We start from the raw sequence: 20,243 nt of genomic DNA, 5'->3' as shown, positions 1-20,243 counted from the left end.
TCAAAAAGTATATAATGTACAACAATTTCATTAACTTTCATTGCATCAAATCTTTGATCCAAGAAGACATATATATGTGATATATGTACTACAAGTATATAGTTTATATATATACCTTACTCGATTTTCGTCTTTGGTAGAACTAACAAAATCAAACCTTAGCTTAGGGCCATTTGAATCAAACACCCATATACACAATGTAACACAACAAAAGGCAATCACCATCAATTTGGGCCATTTGGCAGGACTGCATATACTTGAACCCATCACCACCAAAATCATGCATCAGGTAACTGAAATAGTTGCAATTTTTGCACTGCAAAATCAAATAAAAAAGAAGCCTTTTCCTCAACTCCTTCACCCTCCCTCTTCTAACTACTAAAAAAAATTATATGGAGGATGACAAGCCATCATCACATAATATATGCATAGCAGATTTAGCTAATACTCATCACTTTGCATTTCCTGATTTCCTCTTCACATACACTGCCTGTCTTCCATTCTTGATTGCCGGTGTATTCACCCCATTCGATAATCTCCTCATGGGTGGCATAGGGATCAAACTCCTGATCATGGCAAAAAGACATTAGATTTGTAAAGACAAAACTGTATCAACTTTCCTAAGGACTGCATCAATGAAGATTGTTACAAATGAAAGAATATAACAATGAGAATCTGTCAAGTTACCTCTTTTCCGGGCTTTTGGATGGCTTTACAGGGGTAGGTTTCTTGATTTTTGATCCTATAACATTAGGCAGACTTGCTGTTCTTGGAAGAAGAACTTGAAAGTCCTGCTCAGAAGAATCACTGGTTGCTATCTCAAGCTCATCAATGCTGTCAGGAGTAAGCAAGTCACACATATTAAGCTGTGAGTCATTATCTTGGCAATCCTTTTTGTCGGTTACTAAGATATCGAAAGGTTGCTTCAAAGTGCTGCTATCATCAGGATGACAGTTCTCAGAAGGCTTCATGTTTTCATCCACTAAGTTTTCTACAGACCTATTTCTATCTACTTTACTTTGTTTCATCATCACCTTCTCCATCCAATCCCCTGCAGTCAGATTTTTCTGTTCTGCTTTGTTGACAGTAAGGGGTGGCCAGAGAGAATTATTTGATAAGAGATCATTTGGATCCAAGCTTCTCCTTCGTGGCTTCGATGAGTTGTTTTTCACCTTCAAACCACAAATTTTAGTTAGTCAGCTGTAATTCCTTATTAGAGAATCATTTATGATAAACAATGCTATTTGCTTTATGTTTCAAATGTGTTATTATAGGCTAAAAGTTGCTGATAAAATGTTATTGTTGTTGCCTTGGTGGTGTGTAGAAATAAGTAACTTACCTTGATGTTACTGACATCCTGCACTGGACTCTTTCGACCACCTGAAAGGTCTCTTGAACGAGAGGATGGACGAGTAGGTGAAGAAGCAGTAGACCTAATGTTTGTTGTTTCTGGAGTGCTTGTTACTGAACGAGTAAGATGCTCCATTTCTTCTTCCTTCCTGGCTAAAGCTGCTTTGAGATTGGAAACCTTGCACAAAATAATGAAATAATTCAACTGTCAATTCAGAGATCGCAAGTTAACTGGAAGGAAATCAAGAGGACAAGGGAACTGTAAAAACCTGCTCTTTTAACTCTTTTGTATCTGCAGTTTCTTTGTTTGCCCGAGCAGCACCAAGCTCCACGGTAGATACACGCTCAGCAAATTTAAGTGTACTGATTGTCTCTGAAAGGGCGTCTGCCTCTGGGCTTATGTGAACAAACATCAATGTTTTCGCTTGTCCTCCTGTTGAAAAAAAATTATAGGACTTCAGAGTTAACAGAAAAATAGGAAACAGGATATATAAGCCTCTTTAAGCACTGAACCCCACAAGCAAGGCTTGGTTAATTTCACCTCAAAGCATTAGCTCTAATTTGAAGTTATTGAAACTTATCGGTACTTAGTTTCTGATATTTATAATAAGGTGAAAAGAACGAAACAAACTTACCCAGGGAGTCTTGGAGCAACTGTGTGAGTTTACTGTTTCTGTAGGGAACATGTGCATTCTTCGTAGAAAGTGAAGCAATTACATCTCCTAATGCAGCAAGGGACTTGTTGATATGTTGTGCTTCCTTCAATCGATCCCCTGTCACTTCAGATTTGTCAACTCTTTCACTTCCAGCTAGGTCAACAAGATGCATACAACCTCGTAGAGCAGCTCCTGATGTCAAGTCTTTCCCTTGGACATGGACTGTCATGCAACTGAAAGCATACAATTTAAGAGTTGTATGAAATTGTAATGTTAATTTTAGAGTATGAATATGTATTAGCAAGTTTACCTGTGAGAGCGACTGCTTCTGTCATTCATAGCTGTAGAGCTCACTGCGCGATTCTTATGACCAAGATTCATCAAACTGATTACATCAGCTGTTGTTGAGACCGACAACATACTTGCATCTGGTACATTTATCCCATTCTGAGAACTGTTCCGAATCTCTAATGTAAATCAAGAATTAAGGAATAACATAGATGTGTAATGGCAGCAGATATTTAGCAGATGGAATCCTCATAAATTGAAAAGAGAACAAGATGTAAAAGAAGACAAGGAAAGGATATTTCTTGTTTGATCCATCAGTAGCTAGGAGATCTCTGACTTGCTCATTATATATTTCCATCATCTGAACAGAAACTTCGTAAGTGAAAGTGGCTTTTCTTTCTTCTGCCAGACAGAACAAATCATTCAAAGCTCGGTAGTTCACACCATATGTTTCTTCTGTGAGATTGTCTGGTCCACTCTAAATAATAGCAGAAGTTCAGCATCAGTAAGACTAAAATGTAAAGAAAATCATCAGTTGAAAGGTTGAGTCAATTTAGCATTCACCATTGTGTAAGTTTTTCCAGATCCAGTTTGCCCATATGCAAAGATGCAGACATTGTAACCATCAAGACAAGACCGAATAAGAGGCTGCATGTCCGTGTACACCTCAGCTGCAGTAGAGTGTAAGAACATGATGCTGAGATCAATTCCAAAATGTTTAGGATATAATAAAAAAAAAATATCAAATGGTAATGCAACTAACCTTGTGTTGATTCAGGTCCAAAAACCTTGTTAAAATTGAAGGATTTCTTTCCGTCTTTACAATATTTTGCTGGGTTCATAAGAGTAATGTTCCCTTCTTCAATGTGATCCACAGTGGTAAAACCATTAGCTTGCCCAGGAAGGAATGGACGCACTCGACAATACACCCTAATGTTCCCTATGGTTCAGAGGCAAAAAATTTTGTCTTAATCAGAACTAATTAGAAATAGGGAGATCAGGCTAGACTTTTTCTCATGTCCATCATACCTTTCAGATCTTGCACTAGGTTGTACAACTTGCGATTTTCTTGAAGAACTCTCTGATATCCTGATGCAGCATGAGTAAGACTCTGAAGGTGCTTACCTATCAAAGCAATTTGTTAGGATACAAAGATAATGTTCCTAGGGAGTCAATTAATTGCTTAACAGTTAACACGTTCATCACACGAAAATATCAGTAATTGTACCTAGATTGCTGAACTCTTCATGATATCTCATTTGCAATAACCTCATGGTTTCTTTTGTACTGTGGACAGTTTGTTTTAAATCCTAAAAAAAAAAAAAATCACTGATTAAAAACATGTAATTGTTTTTACAGCAAAGGGCAATGAAACATAGTGCTTTCAGTTACCTTGATATTACTCTCCTGCCTCTCAAAATGTTCATCATGCTTCCTGAAGCTACTTTCAGGCGCTGCACATGGGACACAGTTCCGAATCTCTTCACTTTCATTAACTTGCTCTGGCTCATTAATGTTGTTGGTGGCATTGTCATCATGATTCTTCAAAATATTTATAAATGTGTGAGGAAATCTTCAGCAACTCAAGATCATAGTCATCAGAACTGTATTCCAATATATAGTTTACCTGTGTTTCTGTCTTGGGGGACTCAACAGGAGATGTGTTTTGTCCAGAAACTGACATTGCTTCCGAAGCAGCCTTCTCCTGCGAAGTTATAAAACTCTTTATTGTGATCTTAATTTGTCTAGCTTTATATACAACTTGACATTTCAGTAAATTGAATTTTAACAAATGAGACAGTGAAACCAAGTGATGTGATCTTATAACTAAAGACTAAACAGTAGGTCTCTTTTCAACAGAATAAGATTTCAAGGGAAGGAGAGGCTATGCAATTACACTACTATTAGTATACTAAGTCTAGTACACTGCAGCAAACAGCTACGAGCTACTTACAGATTCATCTTGACTTGCTAAGCGGCATTCAAACTCTTCCATGACTTTACTGAGCATGGATTCGACAATCTGAAATCAGTAGAAGATCAAATAATTACAAAAGACAGGAATATCTGATGTAATTGCAGGACTAGCAGGAGTGTAAAATTAGTAAAGAACATAAGTCAAATGTTTGAAATCTTGATCCCAATCAAACACTGACTTTGAGAATATTTAGGCTGCTCATCTTTAGTCCCATCAAAATGCTTGAGTTAGCTCAAAGTAAACTTACATTTGGAATTTCTTCTTGCTTCTTATCAATTAGAAGTGCACGAATCATCATGTTTAAGGAACGACTGTTGCTCTGTAGATAAAATTAAACGCTTTTATATTTGCTTCATCTTTCATAATAAATACCAAACAATCAATCAGATGCAAGTACTGACCGTGTCACTTAAATCTACACCAAGATCACTGCACTGTTCGGTGTCTAGAGACTTCTCACTTATAGATGAAGTCCTCGAAATTGAATTCATGAAGGGTTCTGAATTCTTTCTAACAACAGTTTTGCCAGTAGAGCTGGGTGTTTTGAAGTTTCCTGAATATTTCCATGTTCCGTTACCTCCTGCAATCTTCCACTCGCTAAAAGATTTCAAAGCAAGAACACAACTCACAATCCTTCCTGTTTTACCACCCTGACCATTATAGTTGTAAACCAAAAGTAAGTAGAGCTTAATTTTGACTAGCAAGCAAATTCTTCATTTTAAAAAGGCATACATCATCTATAACCAAATTCTATGTGTCAATCTCTATACAGTAGAGCTTAAGAGGGACAAATTATATGTCTGGCAATCTCCTGAGTCATTTCAATTTTATTGCACAAGACTTAATATTGAGAAGTATGGTTTATTTCAACTCCCTAGTATGATTGAGAGACTAACCTGTTCTAAATCAGATGCCTCAAAAGTTGGAAGTCCCAACTCTTCTACAGCAACCAGGAAGTTTCTCACATTTTCGAAGTATTGGTAAGCCATTAAAGCCGCGCCATCAGGGATGATCACGGTATCATTTGGAGCTTCTACCACCTAGAAATACCAGAAAACATGTAATGTGTGCATGTAACATAAACATAACATACAAATAATACAGAATTAATATCTAATATAACAAAGAATTAGTGAATGCTAAATACCTTTGGAACAACACCAGGTTGAACCCGGTTGATTGCTGTACAAAGGACTATCCCACTCCTCAACCCAAGTCTGAAATCTTCTTCAGATGGCTCAGCTGGCAAATCCTTTGAACATACAACCCCCACTATCTTCCTTAGCCACCTCGCCGCCTCATATCGTCTTGATGCTACAAAATTTAGTTTCTCTTATGAGTCCTAAACATCATCCTTAATCACAATATCACAACTCACAAGGAAGGTCCAATATAAAACCCAACATCAACCGGACAACCCCCCCAACCAAAAAAAAAAAAAATGATCAATACATATGCATTTTAATCCAAATCCATCTAAATTGTGATTGTCTTTCATTTAACAGGCATTATGTGAGAATCCCAGCAATAATTCAATAATTTTAGTTAATCGGGTTGTAAATTACAATCCTTCACAATAATCAATCATATAATTCATCCTACATTATTATCAATCATAATATATAATGGTAACAAACTCAAAAATCATGAAATCAAGAATGAGGATAGAAATCATACAAGCTTCCTCTGCTTTTCTTGAAGCGAAATCAATGTCGCTCAATCGAGTTCCATGCTGTCTAAGAACATCTTCAACAACAGAAACCACCGAAAATGGCAACATTCCCTCTGATTCCATTGACACCATCAAGCAAAAAACCAGGAAATATGACCGTTAAAGAGCAAAAACCAAAAAAATTGAAAAATTTGCAGGTTTTTCAGAATCCAAGAATTTTAGTTGATTTCTGAACTTTAATGATGATCATTTCAAAAATTAAAACAAACCCAGATTAATTCTTCGAGAAATAAAGAAACCCTTTTAATAGAATCAATTAAAATTTTGAAGAATTCAATGAGAGAGACAGCGGAAATGGAGGAGAAGATATAAGAAGGGGAAAAAAATATAAAGATGATGTTGATTAATTTAAAAACTATTTTCCCCCCTTAGTTTTTATTGTTTAAAAATTTAATATATTTTTTTTTAATATTTTGCTAAACATTAATATTAATCGCCATTGTTGAACGTTCTTACTACTACTTTTTTTTCTTCAATTTTTTTTCCTCTCTATGAAGTTGTTGGTAATATCCCACAAAAAGCTGCTTCCGAACCTCTCGCTTCGGTCACCTGAAGTTTTGTGTTCTTTTTTGGATGTTTTTATAGGAATATTTTACAGAAAAAAGGCTATTTTTAACTTTTTTTGACAACATTATTTTTGTTTTTTCATTTTCATTTTTTAGCCTTGAAGTTTTCTTGGGTTTTTTTTCTTTCTTTTCTTTTTTTTTTTTTTTTTTTTTTTTGATAGAAAGTCATTTTACTTAACCTTGTAAATAGTGACAAAATAACTCTGGATCTTTGGTGATTTTTTTTTTCTTTTTTTTTTTTTTTCTGATTTGAATGATGAATATTTTGATTGGATCTCTAGTGATATGATGCCTAATATATAGGATTTAATAGTGGAAGTTTCAATTAGATCTCCAATGATATCTGCACGTAATTTTTTCTGATTTGATATAGGAAATTCCGTTGGATTCTCAAAGATATTTTGTCGGAGTACTTTTTAAAGATTTTAAACTTTGGTTGGTTTTTTTTTTTTTTTTTTTTTGGGTACATAATGGCATATCTCGAAATAAAACTTACATATTTTGTATGTTTTTTTCTGGGGGGATTTTGATTTGATTATTTCGAATTTTAGCAATTAATGTGAAACGTTTAAGACCATAGAAAGAGCCACATAAACATGTTATAAAGCTCAAAACAGTGTTTACCAAAAAAAAAAAAAAAAAGCAAAAAATCTAATTGGACAAAAATAGAGTTTGATGCTCAAAGTTCAAAATCAAGTTAATGAAAATCACCCTTAAGGGCCTGAACGGAATATTTTATAAGAGAAGGAAATTGGGAGCTGAACTGAACTGAACTAAATTGAATTGAACTGAATTGAATTTCAACGTATGAGAACAGGCCCTAAAATATGACTCTTGGATAAAATTATTCTGTAAGGGGAGCTTAAAATTTCTAAACTTATTACTGTAATGTTTTTTTTCATTATGACCAAAAAAGTAACAATGACAACATTTTACAAACTCATACAACCCAAGCGTTGAATATAATTAACAATTAATTACTTGTAAAATTTTTGAATGACTCGAGTGAAATTTTAAGTTTAGTAACTTGAGAACTATAATCCTAAAAGGCTTGGGCTTGGAAGTAACTTATGTAAGGGATATGCAATAAAGCAAATCAATTTCACTTAAGTTTGAGCTTAAATTAAATCAGCTTGTTATCGATCCTCCTTATTAAGACTATCAAAAATTAATACATAATTACTATTGATCTAGGAAAGTGATATAGGCATACCAAAAATTAATTTGCACATCTATTGTTATATAACAATTTTCAATGCTAGCTTTTCTCACATATAAGAATTCCAAAATCAATTTTTTTATGTGCTTAAATGATCATGTCCCATTACAAGATGACCACTAACAATTTCTTCTCATTTTGTATGATTCCACTAATACTAGAGTAACATATACCAAGTATAAAAATACATTATATCTCTATGCTTATTGATCCAACTACTTATCCTACTGAAATTCGCCCGGCATTAAAGCCCTGACTAATCTTGATTTGTATTACTAAGTTAATTGACAATTGATTTGAATATATAAGACCATATTTGCTAGCCATTAGTGTAACTTTGGTGGATATATAATAATGTAAATGTTAGACAACGTGTAAAGTTCAAGTTTATCCAAAAATCGAATTGAACTCAAATTTGAAAATGATCAATATTTTTTGATGATTCATATAAATTCATAATCAAAGCACTTTTTTTTGTTTTGTTTTTTTTTTTTAACCCCCAAATTAAGCACAATCTGAATAAAATGTTTTTCATCTCTACATATGTCAATACTCTATGCCCATCTAAATCACTCCCTAAGTTCAACTCACTTTTTATTTGGAGTGTTTCACATTGTTTGACTTGCGTCTTAGACTCTTACACGTTTGCTTACTATTATCTTACCCCAATTCTCTTACTCAACACTTTTTTTTACACTTTTCCCGCTATTTTATTTCCAGCAAGACACACTCAATAGTTTGTGAGCCGGATTTAAAAAGGAGAAAATCTTCTCCTAAACTCCAAGTGTCACTCTATGCCTAGTTACTTGAAATTGATTGCTATAATGATCTAAACATTGTTTGGTTAGTTGTGGACTAATTCTTAATCATGATTATGAACTTAAGCAATCATGAAGGATTGAAGGTAGAGACAAATCAAATTATCTTTTTTCTATATAATCATAGGCATACGTTTCAATGAAAATCAGAATAGTACGTACTATATGTTACTCTTTATACTTAGAAATTGATTCTATAAACGACAAAATTATCCAAACATCTAAATTATGCAATTAGTAGGATCTAGGAAGACATTTAGACAATGAAGTGATACCAAAGAAAAAGCCTTGAGTGAAGCTCCCACTACAATCTATCAATGTAAAGGAGGTAGTTGCCAAGTCTTATAAGCAAGTTGTGCTTAACCATGACCCGATTGAATGATGATGGAGATCTAGCAGGCAAAAAGCAAATTAGCATTGTGCTTAATATACCTCTTATAGACCTTGGGGCCGGCCTCATGCCGACGTTAAAGGTTTAGAACATATTCCGGTTGATTAGCTAGATTGATACTCCGTGTCAAACTTTAAGCTTTAGTATCCTTTTTCTTACATTCATTCATTCATGTCGGTCCAAAATGAATTACTCTTCCGCTCTACCTTATTTTGTATAATAACTATGGTGAAAGGGAAGAGTTTGAGATGGTGTAACGTCTTTGAAAAAGTTATTACATACTTCCTCCGTCTCTAAATTACATTTCTATTTCTAACATTTATTTCTCACATAATAGAGAAAAACGGGAATGTAATTTAGTGACGGAGGGAATAGCATTTATTTACTGAGACAAACTAGTTTAGATTAAAAATAAGCAATTAATCGTTGTGCACAAATCTATCAACTTTCCTTGCTTAAAAACATACATTGATGATATTGAAGTATGGCTAAAACCTAATACCAGTCTTTAATAATAGGGCTAATTTTTTGCAAAAACTTTTGTATACACCCGGTTTACACTAATTTTACTGTACATCGAGCAGTATAAGGGTAACTTTTACCTAATTTTAGGGTAACTTTTTGCCCTTTTTTGGGTAACTTTAAACATAATACAATTTTTTTATATAAACAGACAATAATAAAAGTTTGATAATGGTAATTTAATTACATTCAATCACTAATAATTGATTTTAGTCATTTAAAATGTGATTCTTTACTAATAATTTTTATTTGTATTGGATTACTTTTATGCGTATTAGGGTCACTTTTATTTATTTTAGGGGTAACTTTTGATCAATTTAGTCTATCTTTATAGTGGATGTACAATAATTATTGTACACCCGATTTTTTTTAAAGTTTGTGAATTTTTTGTGTGGTTGAAGTGTAATTTGATATGGTAAGTGTAAAATTCCAAACAGGAGTAATAACTAATACGGAGTACAAGTAAGTAATTAGTCATTAAGTTCAAATACAGAAAGTCTCACCAATATCTCGGTGAGACATTTTTCACCTATTAGGCTAATAACTTCTCTTCAATTGTTATAAATTCTTTTTTTATATATATTCATTAATCAAAATTAGATATTACGATTAATAAATTGGCCAAGATAAAGTTGACAAGCTAAACCATAATTAAAGAAATACGGAGTATTATTTTTTTTTTGGTGAAGAAATACGGAGTATTATGAATTGAATAAACCATCATTATTTACTCTTACTTTTCAAAATAGCTAGCCTACATACGTAAGGGTATTATGCGTAATGTTAAATAGTGAGATTTTAAGTGGTCAAATATCACCTAGATTAAAATAAAGTTTAATTTCAAGTGGTCAAAATATAACTAATATGTGGTTGAGGACTTCATATCTTGGTCAAAACCATCAGGTACTCTTTGGCAAAGCAAAGGCATGCCTATTAGTGGGAAAATTGATTTTGGCACACCCTTAATTGATTTTGGTACACCCTTAATTGATTTTGGTACACTCCTATGTGAGAGCACAGTTTTCTATACTTTTCTCACATAGGGGTGTGCCAAAATCAATTAAGGGTGTGCCAAAATCATTTCCCCCATAGTAGGAGTTGTATACTCATATTTAGTTAGTTAGCTCTAAAAATGATGAAAAATAAATTAATGTCAGTGATATTAATAATAGAGAATATACACAGGAAAACTCAATTGGTAAATTTGATCTGAAAATGGGTGTGTTTGAGTGTGATTATTGCCTTTATTGGGTCAAAATATTTTACTCAACTCTATGTTAAGCATTGCTTTAGGTTTGTTTAATTCAAGTCCTTCTTCAACCCACTTTTGAGTTTTGACCCCTAAAAACCTGCTTCCCAAATGAACAAAATAATTTCAACTTGATTATGAAACCAAAAACAAAACCCAAAACAAGATAGCTTTATTAGCTAAAACTATGTCCAATTTCACCTAGATGTGTCAAAAATTGACTCAACTGATCCGATTTAATATGATCCGAAAAAATTTGATTCATATTTCGCTTTGTATGAACATAAATATTTCAAATTAATATAGACCAGATCTCACTCCGACTCAATTACTTGAATTGACACGTCTATTTCCGCCCATGAACATCTCTACTTGTAGGAGTACTAGACAATAAAACGAACAAGAAAATGTAACATTGGCGGGGGGAGCGCCAAAAGATGAATACATTTAAAAGGTTGGTCTAGTTCCAAGCCAAACAGGTTCGGAAAAATGAGCGATGTTATTGTTGTTGTCCCCTATAGGCCTACACACCACCTAGGTGAAAAAGCACAAGTTAACAATATTGTTAGATGGGACCCACTTTTATACACAAATAATGCCGGCATATTAAGTTAGTTAACGTGCTAAAAGTATGCCGGCGGTAGTTTATATTTGCCGGTAATTGGGACCCACTACTCTACTCTCCCTTTTGATCTCACTATGCGTCTATCTATCTTAGCACTTTTTCTGTCCCATTTGACTTTTATATATGCCGATACATAGTTATATTTTGAATTATATAATTATATCGAAATTAAATTTATATTAAAGACGGTCAAATAAAAACATGTAACTAGTTACCAATCTCAAACTGTTGGTAGAACTATGCATTAGTAATTGGTAAAATTATTAATAAATTGCCAATTTAAATGGACTACATTCTCTCGCCCTTGAAAGCTATGGAGTATGTGTTATTATATTTGAACTCATAAGGAGAGATCTTTGACTCTTTGAGGGACGATAAACTAGCAACATTAGATAAGAAGGTCTCTTCAAAATACCATGATTTTAAACTAGTAATATTAATAATGGCAATCATAAATTTTTATATGTGATGTGATCGCTTTCTATATTGACCGGTGATATGTCTAATTTAAATGAGAATTTTGATAATCATATAGCATTATAATAGCCATTAGCAACGCATGAAGTTATCAATGGACTTATTAATTACGTATAAATGAGGTTACTGGGAAAAAAAATGAAGTTATTAGCGATGCATATATGAGCTACCAACATAGTGAACTTACCAACGACGCTCCACTTTAGGTTATTGATAAGTAAAGAGAAGTTGCAATTAATGAATCAATAGGGTTATCATATTACAAATAAAGTTTTTAAGTACTTTTATTACCTACTCCGTATAATGTTTTGATAGAGTTACTACTTACTTCACATCAGTAATTAAGCAAACTACTCATGACACACACACACACCCAAAAAAAAAAAAAAAAAAAAAAAAGAATAACACAGTATGTATTTACTTTTTTTTTAAGGGATATATTTACTTATTTAATTGATTGTTAATAATAATTAAATATGAAAAGATGATTAAATACTATACATGGTAAGAAAGAGGGAGTGATGAAATTAGACCAAAATCCAAAGAAAAAGGAAGATGTTGTCAATAATTAGTACTTTAAATCCTTATCAATTTGGTACTCGTACTACAATTTAGCAGTGACAGCTGCTACTTAAATGTTGATGAGTATATGAAATTGGAGAAGCATACACGTTACATTACTAACATACATTTTTTTTTTTTTGGACATTTTGAATTATTCTCCTAGCATCCTGTCAAAAGACAGCTTGACTTTTGAAGTTATTTCATCTTGGGTTGACATTGTCACATTTTAATTTGCGAGTGGTAATGCATTAATTATATTTTAAAATAGTCTAAACTAATTAATACAAAAAAAAAAAACATTCTTGATTAATATTTTCAATATTACGTGATTCTACAAACCTTTGTAGGTCAGATATTAACAAATCTTACACTTCTGTAGAATATTCAGTACATATTTTCAAATATTTTTAAGCAAAATTTAGACAATAAAGATTTAGCTAGCACAATTTGATATATTGTGACATTTAGATTAGGGGTTAAAAAAATGTAGTGTTTTAGGGCCTGTTCATATTTACTAAACTGAGCTGAACTGAACTGATTGGAGCTGAACTGAACTGATTGGAACTGAACTGAACTGAATTGAGCTGAAATGAATATTTTATGTGAGAGGGAAATCAAGAGCTGAACTGAACTGAACTGATTGGAGCTGAACTGAACTGAACTGAAATTAAGTAAATGTGAACAGGCCCTAGTCCTCGTAGATTTGATAATTGTTATGATTACTACATCCGATACCTAAGAAAAGGGTATAAAACTTCAAAGATTTTATATATATATGTATTTTATATATATATATATATATATATATATATATATATATATATATATATATATATATATATATATATATATATATATATATATATATATGTATGTATATATATATATATGTATGAGAGTGAGGGATAGCTCAAGTGGTTAGAGCTTCCCTTCCGGTTCCAGGGGATCTTGAGATCGATTCTCACCCCCGCCCTTGTGGCTCTCTAAACACCAAATATATATATATATATATATATATATATATATATATATATATATATATATATATATATATATATATATATATATATATATATATATATATATATATATATATATATGATGCAATTATGAATATTGTTTTTTAGAGAGAGCTTACCATCATTGGTAACTTTTTTTTATCATGTCTTATGACTCTTGTTAGAGTTTTACATCAAATTTAGTAAATATCAACACTTAGTGGGATACAACAAAATGAAATCTAAAAAATAAACATATTATAAAATATTAAAAATACTTTTTAAATATAAAATAAAATGAAAAGGAAAAAAGAATGGTGGCACGTTATAATAAGTGAGAGTGTATCAAAACAAAAAAGAAATACTTGGTACAAGTTTTACAACTGTTTGGGATTGAATTGAGAATCTTGGTCTGCCTTCAATAGTTCAATTAAATCAAGCAAAATGAAGCAAATTCAAAAGATATATCCCTTTCCAAAATAAGTAGGTTCATCAGAAATAAATTAACTTTAAACATTTCTTTTCTAGTCACAATCTTGTCCATAAGTTGTAATACATAATAGTACATGTCGTAACATTGCAATTACAATGGAACTCTTCGTTGTTTAACCCTACCATTCAAAGCACAAACCACATGTACATCTGAATTTCGGCTAGTTGTATTTAGGTAATCCAGTTTAGATCCGTCAGATATTGCAAATACTCGTTTTAGACCCTTATTCCGCAAATTGTTTTAACACAGCATGTCAACATGTCTATTATACACTCGGGTGTATCTAAATAGAGAAAAGACAGTATAAAAACCGTGTTATATGAAAGGAAAAGTGTGCGCAAAACAACAAAATCATGTTAATGTTAAAAAATCCAACAAGAAAAGAAAGATGTAGGTAAAAAATAAAGGATGGAATCATAGCAGCAAACTCTTCAAACTTGGATACAGGAATAATGACAGCAACAGGAGTCTTCGCTGGCATTGACTAAAAAGTTGACAGCTTCATGCAAAAAGATTATAATCAATTGGGTATTTGTCCACCTGAATACACTTTAGAAAACCATAGACCTGTACTTGGTAGGATTTAATAAACTAATCTAAGAATCTAACACCCTAAAGAACCTACAAGAATTTACCCAGAATCCAGGAATTAGATCTGAATGATCTTTCAATAATAAAAATATACAGAAACAGAACATCAGATCAGGAGCTCAGGTTCAGTAGACTTACTTTCACCGATCTGAATTCACTTGATCATTAAGTCTCGTCGCTGAGCAAAGTCAAAAATTAGTTCATATGATTAGCAGGTATAATTAATGAAAAAAAGTGGAAATCATGATTATATGCTAATATTTAAGATTCAAAGAAAACTATCCCCATTCAGTCCATGAAATCATTACAGCAGCTTCAATAGTTATAATTTTACGCAGACTTGTATGAATGGTGGCAGATTAAAGAGAAAACCAATATATTTAATTAGTGTTGCTTTACTTTTTTTCTAATATGGAGTCAATTAAATCTACAATGATTCAAACATGTCAGCACTCCTTAGATCATTATCAAATGCATTCTCGAGAAAGGCGGAAGGAAAAAATGCTGCTCCTTAAAGCCCCTTACATGATAAAACAAGATAAGATTATTGAGAGAAATCATTGCTTAAGTAGTTTATTCAAGCTTTGCAAAATAATCAATCATGAATCTTGGCACAGAAGAATCTGCAAGGCGCTTTTCAATACAGCCCATGTGTCTTAGTCATTTCTAGAACTAATATTCATACCCCCTCTCTCTATTGATATTGGTGAGCCCCTTAATAACTTTCAGGTATTATACATAGATCAAGAGTTGATAGGTCACCTTTTAAGGTATGCATTGGAATGTCCCATCCTCCTAACAATGCTTCAAAGTGCCAAGTGACCTGTTACATTTTATCATCTCAATATAAATATAGTCATCAACCAGAAAAGAGGTATATAGATAACTAAAACTAGCATCACGACCCAGCATGTTAAAGATGAGATAATCGCTTTCATTCAGCACCTTTATCTTGAAGTAGCAGATAAATCTATGCACTCTTCAGCAGGAAATAAAAAAATCAAAAAAGGGGGAAGGGTGGAGGGGGGGATTATGATCTTAAAAATCTCATATAATTGCAAAAGAAAATGGACCCTCAAACAAAGTACTGATATTGTGAGGTTCGGAAGAAACGACAGACTGTCAAGAACAGTATATTAAGATATTCTTTATCCAAATGTGTAAATATTTGGAGGTATGGGGAGCAATAGAGCTCAAGTGTCTAAAACAGACAAGGGTTTCAATTCTGACAATGACATAAGAACTACAATAACAAAGCCGTGTCCTCATAATGCAAGGATCTGCTATGCAAATCTCATGATCACCCAATCAATCCCAACAAAGAGTCTACATTAGATAAGAAATCAATTCACTGAATAGCTTTGGCATTTTCCAGATCTAAGACGGTGATGACATATACCTAGAAACTACAGTCCTGTACTACCTGCAAACAGCAGTCTTTGTTACAAAGGAACAGTATGGATATGTATCCCAATATTCAGCAATTAATTGAGCTCAATACATACAGTCGCCAACATACCATACCAAAAGTCACTACCATATATTTTTCATGCCCAACAGAATACAGAAATTACAGAATTTCAAATGCCTACACAACTTACACCTGTGAAAGCCCTCTAGGATTACATATGAGAATGTTATTGGGTAAGAGTTTAAGAAACTCTCCTCACTCTAGATATTCCTGAACTTGAGATGAATGAGATCCACAAGTATGTCCTACTAACCAAGAGAATGCTACTCTAACCTACCCAAACTTGACCTTAAATGAGAGGTCAAAAGTTAAATTCATTAAACTTTGATATACACACTTCGTTGATCTAACATGTACAGTTGTACAATTTTACTTGTTGGATTTGTTTTAGAAATTGTTATTAGACATATAATATTGAACTTTTAACTATAACATTACTTTTTGTTATTGCTATTTAAGGTATGTCCCTTCAATATAGCAATTCTTCAGAATGACCATTCTGTATTCACTATTCAGGACAAATTAAGTAGTTAGAACTTAATAGTAATTTCATGTAAAACAATGCCTAAAGCTATTAGACATAGAAACTTTAACTACATAATGTAAATATATGCATCACCCATCAAATGTTATGCCCTCCAGTATCCTAAACTGTGTGTGGCTGATTAGCTGTCAATAGCACAATTTAGATGACTAAATGTCATTGCAATAGAGACCTAGCTAAACTGTGTGTGGCTAATATCCACAACCCCCACCACCCCCCCCCCCCCCCCCCCCCCCCCCGCGTGTAGCTCCCATAACTCCATACACAACAGGGTTGAGTCTAGCTAAAATACAATAACAAAGAGCGCATTTCCTTCCCCTCTTGCATAATTATAGATTGTATGAAGTAATATAAGCACTACATATATATGTGAGACAAAACCAAGAAATTTTCAGGGGTGGCTTACATCATGATCATCCATTTCACCCATAGAGGGCAACCAAAAAAACCTCTTCCTTCGTCTTGAGTTAAAAGTAGAACTATAGAAATACATTTGAGTTTTTTTTGGAAGAGAAATACATTGAGTTAGAGAACCAAACTGTACTAGCTACAGATAAATGACAACTCTGAAACCTTGCTCAGCCCAATTGAGTTAGATAACCTAACCAAATCTGTACACCAATTTCTTTAAACAATAAACACAGAGATTTTGTGTACAACAGAACAAACACATAATCCTAGGTTTTTTGGCAAGCGTCTTCACATATTAACCGTGTGGTATAGATGCATATATCATAGATAAATGAAAAACATTGGAGATCAAGCCAAAAGATTGACATGAATAAACTTTAAAAAGTAAAAAGTAAAAGATCCCACGTTTTATACAGCACCCAAGCATGATATCAACATTAGGAATCGTCAAATTAGGTCACAAGTACAGAGCTTTCTGATAATGCTATTCCACCACTAGAGCACATACCTGTATTCAGTATTCGTGTACCCCAGTGACACAGGAGCATGTAAGACAGCCTCAAAACCACATATTAATCTATAGCTTGTCATGGCGATGGAATATTTTTTTTTGCCACCTGCATCCAACCGCAACTTAAAGTGAATTTGGGGATGGCTTTTGTTGAAAGTCCAAACCAAACACATACTCTACTCAAAATCACTTTGTTACAGTTTAGGGGAAAGAGGGAGCAGCCTAGCTCAGTCAGGGATACTTTATACATGTAGCAACAGCCAGCATATTACTCCATAATTTGTTAAACCAACTACATAGCAACAATCCTTTAAAAGCAAAATAACAATAATGGAAAGAAGACTGGGGCGTCATTAGTTCATATTATTATATGATTGTATATAATTCAATTCACACAAAAAGAAAATTGTTGCGAATACCTGCTGTAAACTGCATTTCACTCTACATAAATTCACCTCCAAGTTCCACAAAAGCTTCTCAATTATCAACAGAAACCAAGCTCTTAAGAATGCCAAAAGCTGAATCAAACAATGAACCCAAAGAAACAGGTCCTCAGAGACAACAAAATTCGAACTCTAATCAAGTTAGCCAATCTTCTCTAAGGGTTAAGTTTCATAAAATGCAGTATATTAGTAGCAAACAAGTCTCAATTGCAGAGGGAAAAACTTGATTCATTAATCTGAATGGATACAAAGTATACCATACTACCATACACTATTACAACACTTAAGGTGGATTACAGAACTAGACCCGCTTAGGATATATTTTTTACAATCAAGCATTGGATGAATAAATTCATTGACAAATTGTAAATAAACTGAAAACTTCATTGCAGAGCCATATTAGGAGATTGGTGCTGCTTTATGTCAATGATGGAAAGCACAACTTCCAGTAGTAACATAAAGCATTCCTATATCTTCTGGATGAAGAACAAAGAACACATATAAGTCAGCCTTCTTCTGACTCGCGTATAGCTTCCATGTTATCTTCTTTGTAGACACCAAGGGGGGATCCATGTACAGAAAGAAGCATCTCCCCATGTTTAGGCAATCTACGGGTTTTAGGTGTCATCCCCACAGACAATCTCTGGCTTTCAGCCCCAGGAGTTTGAAGACCTTCTGGCATCCCAAGCATCATATTATTAAGTGACTCTTGAGACAAGTACGTCCCCATCTGCAGATCATCAAAACCCACAAGGCTTTTCATAGCCTTGCCCGAAAACTGAAATCCACCAAAAGACTGCCTCGCATCAGAACAAGCAGGATAAGCCATACCCATGTGATGGAAAAGGGAGGCATGGATATCTCTACCACTAGGGTTATACATGGACAAATTACCATCATCATCTTTCCATCTCAGATCAAAATGCTCATCCTCATCATTTCTAACTACCGAAACATTAGGAAGATTCTCTCTAAAAAACTCCAGGGCAGGTTTTTGCAATTGCTCCTCATTGAAATATGAACGAATCAATCGCAACTCGGTAAGGAGATGTTCAACTTCCATTTCAGAAACAGCCTTGATTGCACCAATCTGGCGTTCGAGTTCTCGTTGTGTGGATGAACCCCCATTCATCTCCTGTTCAGGTAGCCTATCATCAACCGCAATCACATTATGTCATTATCATTGGATGGTAAACAGGCCCGTCCCAGAGCCGGGGCAGCCGCCCTCGGCCTAGGAAGTAAAGATCCATTTTCATAGTTCCTTCCTAACATTAAAGGGTTATAAACAAAGTCTGCAACATATTTGCTACTACATTTGACTCAATTATCAATTTAAGCTCCAAAAATCACACAAAATTCATCTTGCTTAAGAATATCAACCGAAATTGCACATACGAAAATACTAGCTACAAAATCGTTCATTATAATCTTTCAAAACTGCAGTAATTATAACAAATTGTTCAATAATCCACCAATGAAGAACCCTAAATTGATTACGCAGACAATTAAATTAACGATAAGTGATACTAAACCCTAGATTGAGAAATTGAAATTTGATGATTGATAAAAACATATTACCTCAGAATCTGGTTCTTCGATGAAGAAGAAAAAGCCGCTTCAATGGAGAATTTAGAGTGCGCGCTTCAATTGGAGTAAAGTGAGAGAGGTACAGAGTAGTAGAAGTGAAAAAACTTTAAGGGGGAAGAAAAAGATGAAGATTTTTTAATTTTTTAATTTTTTTTCGATATTTGAAATTTATCAAGTGTGCTCCGTAATTTATAGCTTTGACTTGGACGACTTTTTATAACCCCTTTCTATAATAAGGGATTAAGCATAACATAAGATCATAAATAGAGTCATAGAGATTACGGCCATGTTTGGTAGTAAGCTTATTGAGGGTATATTAGCTTATTTGACTAATTTTAGCTTATTGACTTGTCAAACAAGCTAATACAAGTGTTTGGTAGTAAGCTTATTGAAAGAGCTTATTCCACTAAATAAGCTCTTTTTGAAAAAGCTCATTTTAGGTGCTTTTTCAATTAACTTATTCATTAATTATTGTGAAATGACACTTATAACCTCATTTAATTTAAAATTCTATCTAAACTAGCTACCCCACAATTAGCTTATTGGTCATTTCACATACTCAATCACCTTTAAGCTATCAGCTTATTCAGCTATTTACCAAACACTTTTATATAATCAGTTAATACAATAAGTTAGTCAAATCAGTTAATAAAATCAGCTAACTCAATCAGCTTCAGCTTTCAGCTTTCTTCCAAACAGGGCCTACAGAAATATAATTTTGTCAGAAAATTTGAATGTATATACTAGGAGTATATTAAG

At 33.3% G+C, this 20,243-nt stretch overlaps 2 protein-coding genes across 2 annotated transcripts; both read right to left on the bottom strand.

Moving 5' to 3' along the window:
* Positions 1-46: 46 nt before the first annotated feature.
* LOC145603549 (kinesin-like protein KIN-14G) lies at positions 47-6,076 on the bottom strand. The gene is made up of 19 exons (XM_081659473.1): positions 5,950-6,076; positions 5,420-5,586; positions 5,169-5,312; positions 4,674-4,922; positions 4,520-4,591; positions 4,249-4,317; positions 3,922-3,999; positions 3,687-3,836; positions 3,523-3,604; positions 3,324-3,419; positions 3,058-3,234; positions 2,859-2,965; positions 2,594-2,772; positions 2,317-2,478; positions 1,986-2,239; positions 1,620-1,783; positions 1,340-1,528; positions 688-1,172; positions 47-566 (listed from the first exon to the last, which is right to left on the bottom strand). The coding sequence occupies exons 1-19, from the start codon at positions 6,074-6,076 to the stop codon at positions 452-454; spliced, it is 3,066 nt and encodes a 1,021-aa protein (XP_081515599.1). The 3' UTR covers positions 47-451.
* Positions 6,077-18,104: 12,028 nt separating this feature from the next.
* On the bottom strand, positions 18,105-19,623 carry LOC145605847 (uncharacterized). Its single transcript, XM_081661912.1, has 2 exons — positions 19,476-19,623; positions 18,105-19,045 (listed from the first exon to the last, which is right to left on the bottom strand). Exon 2 carries the CDS (start codon positions 19,027-19,029, stop codon positions 18,403-18,405), a length of 627 nt encoding a protein of 208 aa, XP_081518038.1. The 5' UTR covers positions 19,030-19,045; positions 19,476-19,623; the 3' UTR covers positions 18,105-18,402.
* Between the last annotated feature and the right edge of the window lie 620 nt (positions 19,624-20,243).

Source organism: Chenopodium album, chromosome 22 (genome assembly GCF_948465745.1).
Source record: "Chenopodium album chromosome 22, dcCheAlbu1.1, whole genome shotgun sequence".
Lineage (NCBI taxonomy): Eukaryota > Viridiplantae > Streptophyta > Magnoliopsida > Caryophyllales > Amaranthaceae > Chenopodium > Chenopodium album.
The sequence above is the reverse complement of the archived record's forward strand: the minus strand, read 5'-3'. Positions and strand labels throughout refer to the sequence as shown.

Excerpts from the sequence above, each read along its gene's own strand:
- LOC145603549 (XM_081659473.1), bottom strand. The coding sequence starts at position 6,076 with ATGGTGTCAATGGAATCAGAGGGAATGTTGCCATTTTCGGTGGTTTCT. Across the intron at positions 3,605-3,686 it reads GGCAGGAGAGTAATATCAAG|GATTTAAAACAAACTGTCCA; the intron begins GTAACTGAAAGC and ends TTTTTTTTTTAG. Across the intron at positions 3,420-3,522 it reads TGAAGAGTTCAGCAATCTAG|GTAAGCACCTTCAGAGTCTT; the intron begins GTACAATTACTG and ends TTGCTTTGATAG.
- LOC145605847 (XM_081661912.1), bottom strand. The coding sequence starts at position 19,029 with ATGAATGGGGGTTCATCCACACAACGAGAACTCGAACGCCAGATTGGT.